This window comes from Mobula hypostoma, chromosome 15, assembly GCF_963921235.1.
Source record: "Mobula hypostoma chromosome 15, sMobHyp1.1, whole genome shotgun sequence".
Classification (NCBI taxonomy): domain Eukaryota; kingdom Metazoa; phylum Chordata; class Chondrichthyes; order Myliobatiformes; family Myliobatidae; genus Mobula; species Mobula hypostoma.
This window is the reverse complement of record NC_086111.1, coordinates 62,376,718-62,396,844: the sequence shown is the minus strand read 5'-3', so window position 1 is coordinate 62,396,844 and position 20,127 is coordinate 62,376,718. Positions and strand designations below refer to the sequence as shown.

Below are 20,127 nucleotides of genomic sequence, written 5' to 3'. Positions count from 1 at the left end.
TGTTTTTAAGCTTTTGTATCTCCTTCCTGATGGAAATGGGAGAGGAGAGAACGTCCAGGGTGGATAGGGTCATTGATTATGCTGGCGAGAAGTGTGGACAGAGTCCTTGAAATAGGCTGGTTCCTGTGATGTGCTGAGCTGTGTCCGCAACTTCCTGCAGTTTTCCGTGGTCACGTGCAGACCCAGTTGCCGTGCCGAGCTGTGATGCATGCAGACAGAATGCTTTCTGTGGTGCCTCGATAAAAATTGGTTGCCGGGGACATGCTGAATTTCTTTAGCCTCCTGAGAAAGTTGGAGTGGGTTGGGGCTAAGCTCAATTAGTTTGACACAGGGGTCTGTTCTAGGTGTACTCTGTCCCAAGTTATGAGCAATTTGTGTTGATTTGCATTTACTAACTTAAGTTTATATCAATTTTGAGTTAGCCATTTTTTGCAGTGCATTGTGCTGTTGAGGTAAAAACAGACATCCCACCTCTCCCGGAAGTTCCGGGAGTCTCCCGCATATTAATAGTGGCTCCCTGATGCCCGCAAATTATATGCAATATCACGGAAATCAATTTTTTGAGAGCGAGAAAGCAAGAGAGAGCACAAGAGCGAGAGCACGCGAGAGAGAGCGAGAGCAAGTAAGCGAGAGCGACCACGAGAGAGCGCGAGCAAGTGAGAGAACACGCCATGGGAGAGTATTCCAAAAAAAGAAAATATAAAACGTATGTAACCCCAGACTACCCTAAAGTGTAACCCTGCCTAATAGGGGTCAAAATAATGACAGTGTTGCTCGCTGCATTGTTTGCAACAGTGACTTTTCTATTGTCCATGGTGGGTAAAAATGTAAAAGACATGTTGAGATGAGTTTAACAGGTGTCATTCATTCATTAGCATAGCTAACGTTATTTAAACTAGCTGGCCAGCTGCTAAGGAGCTACTCTATTGCAGACATCCCATATCTCCTGGAAGTTCCAGGAGTCTCCCGCAAATTGATGGTGCTACCTCCCTGAAATGAGTTTTTGCAGGTTGGGATGTCTGTAAAAAGCAAATTTTCATTAAGTTTCCACAACTAGAATGTATACCCATTACAATAAACTTGAACTTGATCTATTTCTCAAGCACAGTTGTACACACAAATGCTAGAGGAACTCCTCAAATCAGGCTGCATGTATGGAGGGAAATCAAGAAGCGATGTTTCAGGCTGAGAGCTTTCATTAGATGTATTTCTCTCCATGGGTGTTGCCTGACCTGCTGAGTTCTTTCGCCATTTTGTGTGTGTTACTCTGGAGTTCAAAGTTCAAAGTAAATGTATCATTGAAGTACATATATGTCACCATTTACAACCCTGAGATCCCTCTTCTTGTGGACCTACTCAATAAATCCAATAAGGTAATAGAATCAGCCTGTTCCAGGCTAAATAAAAAAAATTCTCTAAATAAAAAAATTAAAAAATAAATGGTGCAAATATAAGTAACACTGGGATTATGAGTTATGAAGAGTCCTTGAAAGTGAGTCTGCAGATTGTAGAAAGTTCACACCCAACAGGGCGGACAACCAGTGTTCAAAAGACAACAAACTGTGCAAATAAAAAATGATAATACATAAATACGCAATAAATATCGAGAACATAAGATGAAGAGTCCTTTAAAGTGAGTCCATAGGTTGTGGGAACAATTCAGAGAAGTTGAGTGAAGTTATCTTCACTGGTTCAAGAGCCTGATAGTTGGTCAACTCTTGGATGTGATTAGGAACTTTGTTAATACTTAAGCTGAATGAAATATTGCCAGCCGTAAACTGTCAGCATTGTGAACGAATGGGGCTCTGGAAAACAGTAAGTGTGCGTCTGACTGTACTTTTGTCCCGCCGGAACCTTCGCACCGGGTCCACGCCGCCGCCGGAAGAGAACACCGTCTGGGATATCCCGGCGTTCTCCGCACAGCACCTTCCTTTTCCGGTGGTGGGGCTGGCGGTGGAGTCGCCGACGGGAGGTGAGTGAGTGAAATCCGCTTCCATCGGTCGCGATCGAGGCACCGGGCTCAGCGGAGAGGCGATGGGTGGCGGGGAGAGACCAGCAGGAATGAGTGACTTGGTGTCTTTCTCTGGTCCTGGGCCTGGGTAGCGAGAAGGTGGGGTTTAGAATCCGGCTGGTGAGTCGTTGGGCCTTCACTCAGGGATGGATACGGGGGCGAGAACCGGTGGGGTAAGTTGATTTTGGGGTGGCGTGGGTTGATCTTATAGGAATGAGGTTGAGAACCGGCGGGGTAGGTTGATTTTATGGGGGTATGGGGTGAGAACTGGTGGCATGGGTTGATTTTATGGGGAAGAGAGTGAGAATGGAGGGAGTGGGTTGATTTTACGGGGAAGGGGTGAGATCTGGATGGAGTGGTTGATTTTTATGGGGATAAAAAGTAGAATGGGTTAATTTGGAGATGAACATGTGAGGTTGGGATCATCTATCTACTCCCTCAGTCCTGGAGTGAAAACAATGTTGGTTGGTGGGGGTATTGCTGTTGGGTATGCTGATGTTCCTCCTCACTCTTGCAGGTCATTTGAGCCATGGCCAAGTCCAAGAATCACACCAATCACAATCAGTGTAAGTCCCAGCTCTCTGCCTGTTGATCATCGGTTACTTTTTAGTCTGCTAAATCTTGTTTCCTAAACAAACAACTCTTAATCTTGCAGCCCGCAAGTGGCACAGAAATGGGATCAAGAAGCCCAAGTCTTATCGATTTGAACCCCTAAAAGGAGTAAGTCTTTCTGTTCACGTGCTTGATATGTGTGGAGTAAAACTCTGGAGAGCCATAAGATAAAGATTGCAACCATATGACCATTGAGTCTCTGTGTCATTTTCACTACCATTCCTCAACCCAATGGTGCAATCCAGAGTATCGAAAACCTTGTCTTTGTTGCATGTCCACCCCTGTCTCAATGAATAATAATCTTGCCTCCAGCAAATCTGGAGTGTGTGGTTTTGAATCTTGAGATTCAAAAGGCCTGGCGGGTGCAGTAAAGGAGTGTGGCCTTAAGCCTATTGGTTTAGAGCAGGGGTTCCCAGCCTACTTTATGCCATGGACTCCCTACCATTAACTGAGGGGTCCTTGGACCCCTGGTTTAGAGGAAAGATGCTGACCTGTTTGTCTTCTGAGGTGCTTTGAAAAAGAGCAGCGAAGATTTATTTGTAGAGTATGGGCTGCTATTTACCAGCACTGAAACACTATCTACTGAAACCAATTATCTGGTGATTATCACTGGTATTTGTGATTTGCAAGTTAGCCTTTTACAGCAGTACAGACTTTCTGAAATTTTTCAGTGGCATGAGGGTTTTAGGGATGCCATTATAAATGCCGACTAACCCTGTTACAAACGTTTTTAATAAGCCTACATGTTTGGGTAGCTACTCATATTGCCCTCACCGTTGTTGTACGTAGTTACCAATTACTTAGTGTTGTATGAAGGGAGTAAAAGGGTAGGATGTACCTGCATTCGAAAGTGATTTTGGTACTGACCGTTACCAGATCATTGATACTGCAGGGAAATTAAATCAAAAGAACTTCCCCGTGTTTATTGGGGCTGCAATCTCCATTAAACCTCGTAGATTTTGAACACTTTATTTTGAGTTGAGTATTGAACTTTGCTTATTTTATGATACTTGGTCTATTGTCACCATGTTGAATTTTATAGATTGTAAGCTTTGAATAACTTTATTAATGTGTACAAATATATGCTTCATGATTCCCTAAGATATTTTTCAGACTAGAATGTCTTTGGTATAGATACTTTCTTTGCTTTGCAACCTTTTAGTTAGAATAGCTTCACTTGCGCCAGTGTGTCTGGTATGATCTATCCGGTGTTTGACCCACCGTAATGGAACCCTCTAACTCAATAGCATCTTTTCCACTTTTTCAACCCATTCTGTCTCTTAATAAACTACGCACATATACCCCCAATCTCATTTGTGTATCTCCTAGGGTTGTGCCCTCAATGTGGTCTCATTGTATTCTTGCCACAGTTACTATTTAACATACTACCTTACATACTCTTCTACTAGCCTAATTGTGTATTGGTTAAGTACTGTCCTTAAGCATCACACAAAGTGCTGCAGGAACCCACCCTGCCGATTCTCACCCCTGTTCCCCCAAAATCAACCCACCCCACCCAGGAAGGGAGAAGAGGCCAGAATAAGAAGGTGGAGGAAGCGGAAGGAGTACAAGCTGACAGGTGAGAGGGAAGCTAGGTTGGTAGGGGAGAGAGTGAAGCTGGGAGGTGATAAGTGGAAGAGGCATTGGCTCAGGAAAGTGGAATATGGTAAAGGAAAATTTCCCTTTTGGCTCATAGCCTCTGCCAGCTTCCCTCAAATTTTTCTGGCTTCTTCTCCCTTTCCTTCCAGTTCTGAAGTATCTCGGCCCTAACCATCTAAGTTCCTCCAGCACTTGGTGTACGTCACTCAAGATTTCCGGCTTCTGCAGAACCCCTTGTGTCGAATGTGCTCCTTGCTGTTCATTGGCCTATCTAATTTTATCATTTGTGTTCAGAAATTATACAGTACACCCAAGTGCAAGTAATTACTATCTTGAGGAAAGCTGGGAAGCTCTGTACCCTTAGCTTAAACCTGGCAAACACTGTTGCTTTCCGTTATTTTGCCACTTCTCTATTAGTGTTTCAATCTTGATTAAGTACTTGACCACCAAATAACTTGGAATCCATATGCATCATATCAGCTTCATTTCCCATATCTTTCCTTCCTGTTTTTTGTTAGAAAATTTAAGTCATGTAAGTTGGACACAATTGAACATTTATTATGAACATTTGGAGAGGTAGATACGATAGGGTCTAAGAGACCCCTGGATAGGTAAATGGAGCTTGGAAAAATAGAGGACTATGCGTAACCCTGGGTAATTTCTAAAGTAAGTACATGTTCGGCACAGCATTGTGGGCGGAAGGGCCTGTGTTGTGCTGTATGTTTTCTGTTTTTAATTCATTTTTCACAAATCATGCCTTGACTGCTAATTTTGTCTCTTGTTTCCAGTGTTACCCAGGGTTAAGGTTATAAGCTGTGGTTATTGTGTTTATCCATACACCTTTTTTCCTTGTTCAGTAAAGGTGTAACATTTTCCATGCCTTGTGGCTGTCCCATTTGGAATCTTGAAGATGTTTGGAGGATTGTGGCCAAGCCTTCACACTTCCTTCAGAAACCTAGGTTTAATCCCATCAAGACCAGGCAGCTATCCCCTTTCAGAAAAGCCTTTCAATTCCTCCTCTCAATCAGTTTTCTTTGAGGCTTCAGCAGCAATTTTACGTTGTTAACAACTGATGTAAAGTACTCATTAATTGGAATCTGGTTTAGAATCACTGGGATATGTCGGTGTTGTATCTCAGCCATCCCCTCTGCTCTGAATAGGTTGTCTTTTAGATCTCTAGCCTCAAGTCTCCTTTTAAACTAAGCCATTTAAACTGCTTACTCCCATCAGCCTGCGTTATGACCATAGCCCTCCATGCCCACCATCCACATACCTATCCAAACTTCTGGTACATGTTGAAATCGAGGTCGCAACCACCACTTGCGCTGGTACCTTGTTCCACACTTTCACAACGCTCTGAATGAAGATGTTTTCCCTCATTTTCACCTTTCACCCTTAACCCATGATCTCCAGTTGTAGTCACACCCAGCCTTGGTGGAGTTTTCTGAACTCCCCGCATTCAGCTCAGTTCAGTCATGTCAACAACCAGGCATTGACAAGCAGTTTTCTATGGTTATCTGTGGTGCTCTTGCTTTTAATATGTCTACCATGACCTTCATAGGGATGTATCTAGACCAGGTATTCCCAATCTATGGTCCATGGACTCCTGCTTAATGGTATTTGTCCAAGCAAAAAAAGGGCTGGGAATCCCTGATCTCAGCCAGACTTTATTTCTTATATCTTTCTTTCTTACATGAGGAGTAAAAATCTTAGTCTTGGTCTGAATGTGCAATGTGAGAAATTAGAGTAATTTGCAATAAGTATTATGTACAGTAAGATGCGCAACAGAACAGCCTTCACCTTATCCTGCAATTGTAGAGTTTTGCTGACAAACTTTCTTTTCAGTATATCTATTCTCATCCTATTGAAATTGGTCCTTCTCTAGTACCTATTCACCCTTTGGAGATTTCCATGGTTGTAGTGAATTGGAACAAGAATATAGTTTCAGGGCCTAAAGTTAACGGTTGTGAAAGGAAGGCGCCAATGGATATCAAACTATTTTAAGGTGAACGGTTGGAATTTGTGGTGAATACTTAAGAACATCACAGTTCAGTCTGGGGGAAAAGAGGCTTGACCCGGAGGATCTTTGCATGTCTGCTGGTTTCTGGGTTGGTGTCTTTCATAGTTTAGAAAAGTCCAGCACACCAGAGCCATTTATACAAAGCTGTTATTCTTCATGGTCCTATTGACAATTAAATATGTTCAACCTTGAGGGAAAGCAAAACAGATCAGCTAAGATTAATACATTTTGATCGCATTTTTTTTCAGGTTGATCCCAAGTTCCTAAGGAATATGCGGTTTGCCAAGAAGCACAACAAGAAAGGACACAAGAAAATAGAGGGCAAAAAATAAATTGGAAATCCCTGAGAACAGGACCAGCAGTTCACAAGCCAACATCTGCAGCCCTGAGATGGCAGCCAAGTGAAATGTGTAGTTTGAATTGTTCATTTTTAATAAAATCAAAGTGTCGAGAACTCCAATCTCTTCGCCTTTTCACTAAGATCTTTACAAAGGTCCTTAGCGTGATGAAAATTCATTCACTTGTGAAATTTGTCCCTTTGATCGAGAGAGCTCATCTTCAATGTTTGCACACATTTTCTATCATGTTGGGGTGCGTTACTTCTCCATCTTCAAGGCTGTGCGGGTATGAAAAGAGAGTCCAATGCAAAGTCACTCTTGTGTACCCGGTCAAACATTTCTGAAGTGTTTTGGTGAAGGACAACAATGTAAATTGTTAAAACAAGCCAAAATCAGGATTTTTGTTTCAATTTGAGTTGTCTTACAACTTGATTTAATATTAAAGCATGTGTGTTGACTAATGACAATGTGGCAATACTTAGTGATTTGCATTCCTTAAAGGTTCTTTTAAAGAAATTATTAAGCAGGGAGATCTATGTTACAAATTTGTAGAGAATTGAAAGCTGGGATGCTTCTAGTTCTATAACAACTTATGCACACTATCTTAGTGTTCATTAACTCAAGTTTTTAAATGGCTCTGAATATTTGTGGCTAGTATTTCATAATTGATTTTGGGGAATCAGTGAATTTTGGCCAATTTTATATATTTTTTAATATTCTTGGCACAAACACTAAGGATTTTGTGTATTAAACAGAGCATAGCTCTTGCTACTGAAGAATAAGATGCAGATTTTTAGTGATGTTTATGGGATATGGCTTGATTAAAATACATAAGTGTACAGTTGTTTCTTTGTATTATTTTTGATGTTAATCTTGCGTATTGAAACACTACGGACAATTATTGGTGTGATCCTTTAAAGGCATACGTGGCCAAACCATGAAAGAGGCATAGCGATGAAATAGTGCTAAGGCTCCAGGTCTTCCCTGCTGTTTACAGAGTTTGAATATTCTCTTGTCAGCATCAATTCCCTCCCACATATCATTTGCAAGTTTAAATGAACACCACAGATAATGATTCAACACCAAGCACCTATATTAAAATATTTTAATTCCAGTGGTGATAGAACTGTTACCATTCTGACCTTGGTATAGATCGCCCATTTTCCCCTGTGACGAGGTTTCCTCCAGTAACTGGGTTATAGTTCAGCTATTACTGGTGCCTCATTGTTCTCTGAGTCGATAATACATTTACGTCAGAGGCAGTGCCAAACAAGATGGAAGGTGTACTTGCGTTAATCTGAGAATTTGTAAAATGGTGTGATGTTAATTCTACTGGTGCCATTTCAGATGGGTAGATTGGTGAGAATTATGAGCAAGTAGATTTTCACCTGTATCTTTGTTAACTACATGCCTAACTCCCATTCAAGACGTGGAGATCTTGGTTGGCAATTCAGCACCACACAACTGGTGGGAGTCTAATGTATTTTTTTAAATTTGAGAATACAGCACAGAAACAAGCCCCTTGGGCCAAATTACATCTGTGACTATAACCTACCAACTCTTGGAAAGTGGAAGGAAACTGGAGTGGCCACAGGGAGAACATACAAATACCCTACAGACAGCGGCAACAATAAACAAGGGAAGCTATGTTATGGTAATGAATATGTTTTAGGTCTTTGCTGCTCTGTGATTCTTCCAAATGATACTTAACATGGAGCAGCACTGATACCTTGTGACTGAATGTGTTCAGTGCTGAATACTCCCCAACCATTCAGTGGCAGTGTTTATTTCACTGCCCTGCTCTCTATTGCACCAAAATAAACCATGAGGTGACATGGGCTGGAAGGCATGATAAGCAACTGTGCCTACTGTATGTCAGGATGTTTCTTAATCAGTCTGGAAATTCTCCAAATATTGCCTCCAGGCCTCTGGTTGTGAGACATGCTTTATAAAAATGTATTGGGCTGATTATTCATTTTACTTGAGTTCTGTGCTGAGTGGGTTCAGTTTTATTTTTTTTCTCTCTGCCAAGTTAACACAGCTAATGCCCCAGATCACTTCCCCCAAGTTTTCCCCATTATATGTCCATTTAGTGAATTATATTTAATGTTTTTTTTAAAGAGCCCAGCCACCCCCATTAACCCTACCCTAATCACGGGACAGTTTATAATGACCAATTATAAACAGGACCCAGGCTGTAAAAATAGGGGACAAGCTCTCCTCTGCAATCACTCTGAGCACCGGTGCCCCACAAGGCTGTGTACCCAGCCCCCCGCTGTACTCACTGTACACCCATGATTGATAGATAGACACACTTTATTGATCCCGAGGGAAATTGGTTTTCGTTACAGTTGCACCAACCAAGAATAGAGTATAAATATAGCAATATAAAACCATAAATAATTATGCCAGATGGAAATAAGTCCAGGACCAGCCTATTGGCTCAGGATGTCTGACCCTCCAAGGGAGGAGTTGTAAAGTTTGATGGCCACAGGCAGGAATGACGCTCTGTGTTGCATCTTGGTGGAATGAGTCTCTGGCTGAATGTACTCCTGTGCCCAACCAGTACATTATGTAATGGATGAGAGACATTGTCCAAGATGGCATGCAACTTGGACAGCATCCTCTTATCAGACACCACCGTCAGAGAGTCCAGTTCCATCCCCACAACATCACTGGCCTTATGAATGAGTTTGTTGATTCTGTTGGTGTCTGCTACTCTCAGCCTGCTGCCCCAGTACACAACAGCAAACATGATAGCACTGGCCACCACAGACTCGTAGAACATCTTCAGCATCGTCCGACAGATGTTAAAGGACCTCAGTCTCCTCAGGAAATAGAGATGGCGCTGACCCTTCTTGTAGACAGCCTGTTCTTTGACCAGTCCAGTTTATTGTCAATTCATATCCCCAATTTGTGTAGCGAAGTTTCCATCGAACTCAATATATAAGTTTGCTGATGACACAACAATTGTAGGCCGTATCTCGGGTAATGATGAGTACAGGGAGGAAATTAAGAACCTGGTGGCATGGTGCGAAGACAATAATCTATCCCTCAATGTCAGCAAGACGAAGGAATTGGTTGTTGACTTCAGAAGCAGTAGTGGACCGCATGACCCCATTTACGGTGCTCAAGTGGAACAGGTCAAAAGCTTTAAGTTCCTCGGGGTCAATATCACAAATGTCCACTGCCAAGAAGGCCCAACAGCGCCTTTACTTCCTGAGGAAGCTAAGGAAATTTGGCCTGTCCCCTAAAACACTCACTAATTTTTATAGATGCACCATAGAAAGCATTCTTCTGGGGTGCATCACAACCTGGTATGGAAGTTGTCCTGTCCAAGACTGGAAGAAGTTGCAGAAGATTGTGAACACAGCCCAGCACATCACACAAACCAATCTTCCGTCCTTGGACTCACTTTACACCGCACGCTGTTGGAGCAGTGCTGCCAGGATAATCAAGGACACGACCCACCCAGTCAACAGACTTTTCGTCCCTCTTCCCTCCAGGAGAAGGCTCGGGAGCTTGAAGACTCATACGGCCAGATTTGGGAACAGCTTCTTTCCAACTGTGATAAGACCGCTGAACGGATCCTGACCCGGATCTGGGCCGTACCCTCCAAATATCCGGACTTGCATCTCGGGTTTTTTGCACTACTTTACTTTCCCTTTTCTACTTTCTATTTATGATTTATAATTTAAATTTTTAATCTTTACTATCGATTTGTACTCCAGGGAGCACGAAGAGCAGAATCAAATATCGCTGTGATGATTGTACGCTCTAGTATCAATTGTTTGGCGACAATAAAGTATAAAGTATATTAAAGTAAAGTATTAACCTACTAACTGGACTGTGGGAGGAAACCGGAGCATCGGGAGAAAAATCCACGCATTCCACAGGGAGGATGTGCAAGTCTTTACAGATGACGTATCCTTATGGATCAACTTCCATGATGTGTTTTCTTGGTGGGTGTGGGGAGCTTACATTTAGTTCCCCATGAACTTTTTGGCCTGTGTTTTAGTTGGTAATTGCTTTGGTTTGTAACAAAGGAGGAAGGGCCATTTAGAGAAAGTTTGTTTTTTATCTAGATGGTTTAATGTGATTGATTAATCACCTGCTAATTACATGAAAGCATTCCAGTCTCAACACTGCAAATCCAGTGGACAAGCATAATAAAAGAAGTTTAGTGCTTGAAAGCCATTATCTCCAACAAATTTGATGAAACACATAAGGGGATGTTTGGTTTTTTTCTTACCATGTGACTAGTTCCTTCCTGCCTGCACGCTCTCAAGATACTGAGAAAGTTTTGTTCTTGAACAAGTTGAAATGATTGCAGAAATATTTCTCCTGTGAGTGCTAAGTTCTTTGTTAGCCAGGCCAATATTCATTTTGTATGCTATGAAGACCATTCAGAAAGAGAAATTCATAATCGAGAGGTTGGTTTGTTCAAGTTTGTTACTAGAAACTCTCCGCGATTCATTTTACTGCAGGCATTCACAGGACCAAAGAAATACTATAGAATGTTATAAAAATCTACACATAAAGACTGTCAACCAATGTGCAAAAGAACAACTGCAATAAAAATATTGACAACGTAACTTGTAAAGAGTCTTTGAAACTGAGTCTGTAGGTCGAATAAACAGTTCAGAGTAGTGGTGAATGAAATTATCCTCGTTGGTTCAGGATTGTAACTTCTTGAACTTTTTGGTGAGGGACCTAATGCTTCTGCAATGAGAATTATTCCAGAAATGAAGGGGTTAATGTATGAGGAGCACTTGGTGGCTCTGGGCCTGTACTTGCTGGAGTTTAGAAGAATTAAGGGGAAATCTCATTGAAACCATAAGCAGAGTTTGGCAATTGTATTATTGAGTCTGCCCCGCCATTTCATCATGGCTGGCCACTTTCCCTCTCAATTCCTTCTCCCTATAACCTTTCACACCCTGATTAATCAAGAACATATCAACCTCCACATTAAATATGCCCAATGACCTGGCCTCCACAGCCACTTGTGGTAACAATTTCCATAGATTAATTACCTTCTGGCTACAGGAATAACTCCTCATCTCAGTTCTAAATGGACGCTCCTCTGTTCTGAGATTGTGCCCCCTGGTCCTGGACCATAGGAAACATCCCCTCCAATCTATTCTATCTAGGCATTTCAATGAGATTTTACTGCACCACACCTGCCCCATTTTTCCAAATTCAAGTGATTACAGGCACAGAGCCATCAAACACTCCTCATACATTAACCCTTTCATTTCTGGAATCATTTTTGTGACCTGAACCCTCTCCAATATCAGTGCATCCTTCCTAAGATAAGGGGCCCAGTACTCCAAGTGAAGCTTCACCAATGCCTTTTAAAGTCTCAACATTACATCCTTGCTTTTGTATTCTAGTGCTCTTGAAATGAATGCTAACATTGCATTTGCCTTCCTCACCACCGATCCAGTCTGCAAATTAACCTTTAGGGAATCCTGCACGAAGACTCCTAAGTCCCTTTGCACCTCAGATTTTTGAATTCTCTACCCATTTAGAAAATCGATGCTTCTTCTACCAAAGTCCATGACCACACACTTCCCAACACTGTATTCCATCTGTCACTTCTTTGTCCATTCACTTAGTCTGTCCAAGTCCTCCTGCAGCCTTTCCGCTCTCTCAACGCTCCTTGTCCTATCTTCATATCGTCCACAAACTTGGCCACAAAGCTATCGATTCCATTATCCAAATCATTGACATATAGTGTAAAAAGAGGAAGTCCCAACACTGACCCTGCAAAACACCACTAGTCACTAGCAGCCAACCAGAAAAGGCTCCCTTTATTCCCACTTTTTGCCTCTTGCCCGTCAGCCACTGCTTTATCCATGGTAGAATCTTCCCAGTAATAACATGGGCTCTTCTGTAAATCCGACATACACCAGTTCTGCTTTGTCTATCCTGTATGTTATTTCCTTGAAGAATTCCAATAAATTTGTGAAGCAAGATTTCCCTTTAAGGAAATTTTATCACATACCTTCAAGTACCCTGAGACCTCATCCTTAATCGAATCCAACATCTTCCCAAACACCGAGGTCAGGCTAACTCACCTATAATTTCCTTTCTTCTGCCTCCCTCCCTTCTTGAAGGGTGGAATGACACTTGCAATTTTCCAGTCCTCCGGAACCATGCCAGAATCTGGTGATTCCTGAAAGATCATTATTAATGCCTCCACAAACTCCCCGGCCGCCTCTTTCAGAACCCTGCGGTGTAGTCCATCTGATCCAATTGACTTACACCTTTGGGCCTTTCTGCCTCCCAAACACCTACTCCCTATTAATAGCTAGGTGGGGAGGTACAGGTGCCTGAAGGCACACTCTCAACGTTTCATGAACAGTTTCTTCCCCAGATTTGTGAATGGATTATGAACTCATTGTAATTTAGAATCACAGACACTACAGCACTGAAACAGGCCCTTTGGCCCATCTAGTCCATGCTGAGCCATTTAATCTGCCTAGTCCCATCGACCTGCACCAGGACCATCGCCCTCCATAGCCCTACCATCTATGTACCTCTCCAAACTTCTCTTAAACATTGAAATCGAGCGTGCATGCGCCACTTGCGCTGGCAGCCCATTCCACACTCTCACGGCCCTCTGAGTAAAGAAGTTTCCCTTCATGTTCCCCTTGAATTTTTCACCTTTCACTCTTAACCCATGACCTCCAGCTGTAGTTCCACCCAACCTCAGTGGAAAAAAGCCTGCTTGCATTTGCCGCATCGATACCCCTCGTAATATCGTATACCTCCAGTGATAATAAACCTGATTCTGATTATATTTGAAGTTTAGGTTTTTAGGTCGGTAATTAGTAAGTGTGTGTGGGCACGTGGCCAAGTGGTTAAGGCATTCGATTAGCGATCTGAAGGTCATGAGTTCGAGCCCCAGCCGAGGGAACGTGTTGTGTCCTTGAGCAAGGCACTTAGTCACACATTGCTCTGTGACGACACTGGTGCCAAGCTGTATGGGTCCTAATGTCCTTCCCTCGGACAACATTGGTGTCGTGGAGAGGGGAGACTTGCAGCATGGGCAACTGCCAGTCTTCCATACAACCTTGCCCAGGCCTGCGCCCTGGAGAGTGAAGACTTTCCAGGCGCAGATCCATGGTCTCGCAAGACTAACGGATGCCTTTACTAGTAAGTGTGTCAAAGGTTGCAGGTGAAGACTGAAGAATGAGATTGAAAGGGATAATAAATCAGCCATGATCAAATGATAGAGCAGACTTGATGAGCAAAGTAGCCTAATTCTGCTCCTATATCTTAGGTATTCTGTACTTTCTGTCCGAAGTTAGTTGCCAGAAGAGGCCAAGGTGGGGATCTTCAATGATGGATGCTGTTTTCTTGTGTCAGCATTCCATGTAAATGTACTCAATAGTAGGGAGGACCTTGCCTGTGATGGACTGGCCCATAGAACCACTTTCTCTATTCTGTTCCGTTCCTGGGCATTGGTGCTTCCTTTCCAAGCCAGGAAACTCTCAACTGGCAGTCAGATTAGACAACACCTATTATCCTGTAGGTAGTTAGGCTGTTGGCAACTCCAGCTTATTTCGTGCCTATGAAGTGGGAAAAGATTCCACACTGTGTCACATGGGCATATTCAGACAAAGTTTGACATCAAGCAAGAAAAGAGCATCCTGACTGGCTGCATCACTGCCTGGTATGGGAACTGTACCTCCCTCAATCGCAGGACCCTGCAGAAATGGTGCAGACAGCCCAGTGCATCTGTAGGTGTGAACTTCTCACTATTCAGGACATTTACAGAGGCAGGCGCGTAAAAAGGACGCGAAGGATCATTGGGGACCCGAGTCACCTCGACCACAATCTGTTCCAACTGCTGCTATTTGGGGAACGGTACCGCAGCATGAAAGCCAGGGCTGATAGGTTCTGGGACAGCTCCTTCCACCAGCCCATCCCAGACTGATGAATTAATGCTGACACTGTTGTATTTCTATGTTATATTGACTGTCCTGTTGTACATACTATTTATTACAAATTACTATAAGTTGCACATTGCACACTTAGATGGAGACGTAACGTAAAGATTTTTACTCCTCACGTATGTGAAAGATGTAAGAAGTAAAGTCAATTCAATTCAAAACAGGGCTCATAACCAACAGGTTAATCTGGAAAAGAAATGCTGCATGGATCTATGCCACAAAGATCATGTCTAAAATACCAAGGTTGCTAAGAGTAAAGAAAATTAAATATATATATATATATATATATTAAAGTTAGATAATCTGGGAAAAAAGACACAAGAGTGAAACTAGCTGCCTTTATCTCATATAGTAACTTTTTGAGGAAATATTTTCAAACAATATGGTTAGAATCTTGAACTCACTGCCTGAATGGACAGAAACAGAGGTTACCACAGCAATTAAAACCCTTCTGAGGAAGCACCTGAATACTGTCCTGAAGAAGGGCCTGCCATCTGAAACGTCGACTGTTTATTCATTTCCATCAATGCTGCCTGACCTGCTGAGTTCTTCTAGCATTTTGTGTTTGTTGCTCTGGATTTCCAACACCTGCAAAATTTCTGGTGTTTATGAATAAATTAAAAATAGATTATTTACCAAGTGCTGGTAAATAAGATTCACCCAACTGAGAAGTTGATGGTAGTCATCGATATAATGGGCCAAGGCCCTGCATTCTTAAATTATTTGTAAGGTCATTATCCTATTCACGTGATTCACATGAAAGAGAATCGTCTTTTGTACTTATGCAAATATAATTTTAATTACATCACTCTAGCAGTCTGCTTCTGTGCTGTAGGTCTTTATGACTGTATCTAGCACAGATATGATGTGACAAATGCACCCCCACCCCCTGCAGTATTATATTGCACTTAGTGGCCACTTTATTAGGCACATCAATATAACTGCTCGTTAAGGCTAACCGGTCAATCATTGACAGCAGCTCAAAGCGTAAAAGCACGCAGACAGAGGTTCAGTGTGGTGGAGTGGGGTTATGATTGGGGATGTAGATTTTCAGTAGATAAAACTCAAACTGTATTTTTTACCAGGAAAAGGGTTGAGGTAGGGAAGAAGTTAAGGATGTATGGGGTTGAATTAGAAAGGGTTGCATCATTTAAATTTCTGGGAGTTATATTTGATTCACGATTAACATGGGCAGACCATATCAGGAAAGTTGAGGAGAAATGTAAAAAAGTAATAAATGTGATGAGATGTTTGACTGGTAGGGAATGGGGAGCAAGTTGTTCAGCTTTGAAGAGAATGTATGTGGCTTTAGTAAGATCTGTATTGGATTATGGAAATATAGTACATGGATCAGCAGCTAGGTCTCTTATAAGGAAACTGGATGTGATTCAGGCTCAGGCCTTGAGAGTGTGCAGTGGGGCTTTTAAAATGCCCTACAGGTAGAAATGGGAATAATGCCTTTGGAACTAAGAAGGATGCAACTGATGGCAAACTACTGGGCTAACTTGCAGGGGCACAATGATTCTCACCCTACTAAAGGAGTGTTGCAGGAGTGCTGGGAAAATGGGAGGTTTCAGAGGGATACCCTTAGTCGGGTAGGGAATGATATCGCGAAAGAATGTGAAGTGTTTGATCTGAGGATAAGTCCTTCAGTAGTTTATCCGGTTGTAGCTCCATGGAAGCTTGTATGGCCTGACATAGACTGGCATTTGTTAGAGGTAAAGAGGAAAGAAAGATATAAAACAGATTTGGTAAATGCATTTAACTGTCATGTGATGGAAAAGTATAGTGATTATACTCACATTTATACAGATGGTGCAAAGGAACCTGAAACAGGAGTGACAGGGTTTGGGGTGGTAATACCAGCAAAAGAAATTGGAATCAGCAGAAGAACATCTAATAAGTTAGGTGTGTTTACAGTGGAGATGCTGGCAGTGTTGGTTGCGTTGCAATGGGTGCAGAAAGCCAGACCATCCAAAGCATTGATATGTTCAGATTCATCCTCAGTTCTAGCAAGTTTAAGGTCTTTTCACACAAACAGTCGGCAAGATGTACTTTATGAAGTCCTTCAGTTAGTTACAAGAATTGCAAATCAGGGAGGTCAGGTAAAACTTCTATGGGTTCCAGCACATGTAGGGGTGAAGGGGAATGAGAGGGTGGATGAGTTGGCAAAGAGGGCGTTAAAGAAAGAAAATGTGGAAATGCACATTAGTATCAGTAAAGCAGAGGTTAAGAGTGTAATCTGGGAAAAAGTCAACCGAATGTGGCAAGAAAGATGGGACAGGGAGGGGAAAGGGAGGCATCTATATCAAATACAAAAGAGTGTTGCAGTTACTAGGGTAAGTAATGGAAACAGAAGAGAGGAGACTGTGTGGACTAGGTTAAGGCTGGGACACTGTGCATTAAACAAAACATTGAAAATGATAGGGAAACACCAGACAGGATTGTGTGAGGAATGTCAGGAAGAGGAGTCAGTAGAACATGTAGTTCTGAGTTGCAGGAAGTATGGGATACAGAGAGAGATGATGAGAATTAAACTAAGGGAGTTTGGGATGTAGGAATTCACATTAAAAGGGTTGCTGGGCATGGGTGAGAGAGCACAAGTCTGGGTATTTTTAGCGTTTTTAAGGGGTACAGGGGTTTTTTATAGAATATGACGAATAAACAGGAATAGGATACTAGGATGGTCAAAGATGGGAGGGTGAAGTGTAGGTTTGTGTGTGTGTGTGTGTGTGTGTGTGTGTGTGTATGTGTGTGTGATTGGGTGAAGGGATTTAGAATGTATGTCTAGTACACTTTCTGGAGCAGAGGGTGACGGTAATGCACCATTAAGCTGGATGCCAACCGCCGTAAAACAAGATACAGACAGACAGACAGAGGTTCAGTTATTGTTCGGACCAAACATCAGAATTGGGGACGAAATGTGATCGAAGTGACTTTGACTGTGGAATGATTGTTGGCGCCAAACGGGGTGGTTTGAGTTTCACGCACATCAGTTTCTCGAGCTTACAGAAATAGTGTGGAAAAACAAACAACGACATCCAGTGACCGGTAGTTCTGTGGGCGAAAACGCCTTGTTAGTGAGAGAGGTCAGAGGAGAACAGCCATACTGGTTCAAGCAGACAGGAAGCGGCAATAAACCAAATAACCGCACAACAGTGGTTTGCAGAAGGACCTCTCTAAACGCAGAACACGTCGAACTGTGAAGGACTACAGCAGCAGCAGAAGACCATGAATGTACACTCAGTGACCATTTTATTGGGTAAAGTGGTCACAGAGAGTATATGCACGGTTCTAGTTGGTTTCAAAAGGACAACCTCTGTCCTGAGCCTTTCGAAAACCAGGTGCTAAACTGACCTAGCTTTGCTTTAGCAGCGACTTAGATTAGGGCGCTTTGCACAAAACTCTGTGGAGGTCTTGATCTTGGTCCCGGTCCGAGTCCGAGCCAGTTCCTGCGGCGGACCCTGGGGGGCGCTGTCCGGCTGCAGCTCAATAGCCGGTAGCGATAACCACGCGTTACTGAAGGGAGGTAAGTTTCGTTTTACTGAAACTGGAAGTTATATACCTTTACTTTCCATTTCATCATAACAATGGGCGCTGGCCCCATAACTATGCATGTTAAAAAAAAATACAGGCCCTTAAGTGACTCACGGAAACAAGAAAAATAACCAGAGGGTTGACACAAATCGTTGATTCAGGAGTGTGAGAGTATTAATATGCCCTGACCCCCCCCCAAAAAAAATCTTAAGAGTTGGCCAGGCTTGTTGAGGGGGGAAAAGGGGTAACCTGCTGCGCTGTGCTGTTCCCGTTCAAAGTCGGCACCACTCACACTCCGAGCCGCGGTTGTTCCGCGCCCCCCGACACTGCGTGCCTCAGGAATGAGGAGAGCGGGGAGGTTGCCGGAGCGAATGGGAAAGGCAGAAAAAAGTTGTGACCATTTAATCCCTCAAATCCATCCACTAACTTCACGGGTACAGTGAAAAGTATGTTCATACAATTCATTACAACAGTGAGCAAGGTAGAACGAAGTAAAATAGCAACACTTGAACACAGAGGTTCCCAAATTTCTGCGACTCTGTAAGTAGAAATGCTGCCTACCTCGGCTCCTGAAGCGCGGGAAAATGACAAATAGGACAGTAATGCACGGGGGACAGGCCATTCGGCCCACAATGTTGTGCCGACCTAGCTAAAAAGCAAATCAAAAACACTCAAATACTAACCTCTCCGAGCAACACACACAAAATGATGGAGGAACTCAGCAGGCCCAGCAGTATCTATGGAAAAGAGTAAACAGTTGACATTTCGGGTTCATTTTAGGTCTCAGCCACCATACCATCCACCAACCTCTGAGTGAAAAACTTACCCCTCACACTCCACTTGGACCTACCCCCTCTCACCTTAAATGCATGTCCTCTGGTATTAGACATTTCATCTCTGGGAAACAGATTCTTTCTGCCCACTCTATCTATGCCTGTCATAATCTTGTAAACCTCAATCAGCTGTCCCCTCAGCCTCTGACGGTCTATGGAAAACAATGAGGAAGGGATGGTCTGTGGGCAAAGAATACAAAATGGAGGCTTTGGACCTGTAGGATTTATGGAGGTTGAGAATATGGGCATCCTTTGAGGAGGGTATGAAGAAATTTGAAGTGTAAATAAGGAGGTGCATGGATGATGCTGTGGAAATGGAAATTAGATAATCTTGGTGTGGAGTTGAAAGCTGAATTCTAGACATGTGACTTACCTCAGGCTATGTCCACACTAGACCGGTTATTTTGAAAATGCTGGTTTTGTGTAAAAATGATAGGTGTCCACACCAGGCGTTTTTGAAAATACCTCCATCTACATTAAAACGGGTATTTGGGTGAATCTCCTCCTACTGGGCACGCGACATGTTTGGTGTCGAAGCTCGCTGTGAAAGTGCGCGTTTGTGTAGTTACAGACTAGAAAAACTTAAAAGGAAATTGCCAAACGACGGGCAGCTGTTGGCTCTCGCGCAGGAGGACTTAAGACTGAAAAAATACTGGAGCGTATGGAGGCAACCGACGGGGAGCTCACAGGCAGTATGACCCGGCTGACGACGAACATTGAAAAACTGACTAACTCTGTTGCATTAATAAAGCACCTTGTTAAATGTATAAAACATGTCTGCATCAGTGTTATCTTGTATTTCAATACAATGTTACATTAGGCTGTTACACGTCTATTGTTAGAGAAGTACTTGCATAAATAGGTAAACCACCTTCATACAAGCAAGGACAGGAAACAGGGCAAAGTGAGTACACTTATTTACTTCACCTGTGAGTCGACTGGGGTGATATACTGCGTCCGGTGCTCCCGATGTGGCCTTTTATATATTGGTGAGACCCGACGCAGACTGGGAGACCGCTTTGCTGAACATCTACGCTCTGTCCGCCAGAGAAAGCAGGATCTCCCAGTGGCCACACATTTTAATTCCACATCCCATTCCCATTCTGACATGTCTATCCACGGCCTCCTCTACTGTAAAGATGAAGCCACACTCAGGTTGGAGGAACAACACCTTATATTCCGTCTGGGTAGCCTCCAACCTGATGGCATGAACATT

The 20,127-nt window shown here is 42.9% G+C and overlaps 1 protein-coding gene, 1 long non-coding RNA gene and 1 other non-coding gene across 3 annotated transcripts; all 3 read left to right on the top strand.

Moving 5' to 3' along the window:
• Positions 1-1,899: 1,899 nt before the first annotated feature.
• Positions 1,900-6,696, top strand: rpl29 (ribosomal protein L29). Its single transcript, XM_063068419.1, has 4 exons — positions 1,900-1,972; positions 2,529-2,577; positions 2,667-2,731; positions 6,491-6,696. Exons 2-4 carry the CDS (start codon positions 2,541-2,543, stop codon positions 6,572-6,574), a joined length of 186 nt encoding a protein of 61 aa, XP_062924489.1. The 5' UTR covers positions 1,900-1,972; positions 2,529-2,540; the 3' UTR covers positions 6,575-6,696.
• Positions 3,460-3,589, top strand: LOC134357181 (small nucleolar RNA SNORA71). The gene has a single exon (XR_010020538.1). It is a non-coding gene; the product is annotated as a small nucleolar RNA SNORA71 (small nucleolar RNA).
• An 11,081-nt stretch (positions 6,697-17,777) lies between the features above and the next one.
• Positions 17,778-19,683, top strand: LOC134357117 (uncharacterized). Its single transcript, XR_010020514.1, has 2 exons — positions 17,778-18,070; positions 19,477-19,683. It is a non-coding gene; the product is annotated as an uncharacterized LOC134357117 (long non-coding RNA).
• The last annotated feature ends 444 nt before the right edge of the window (positions 19,684-20,127 follow it).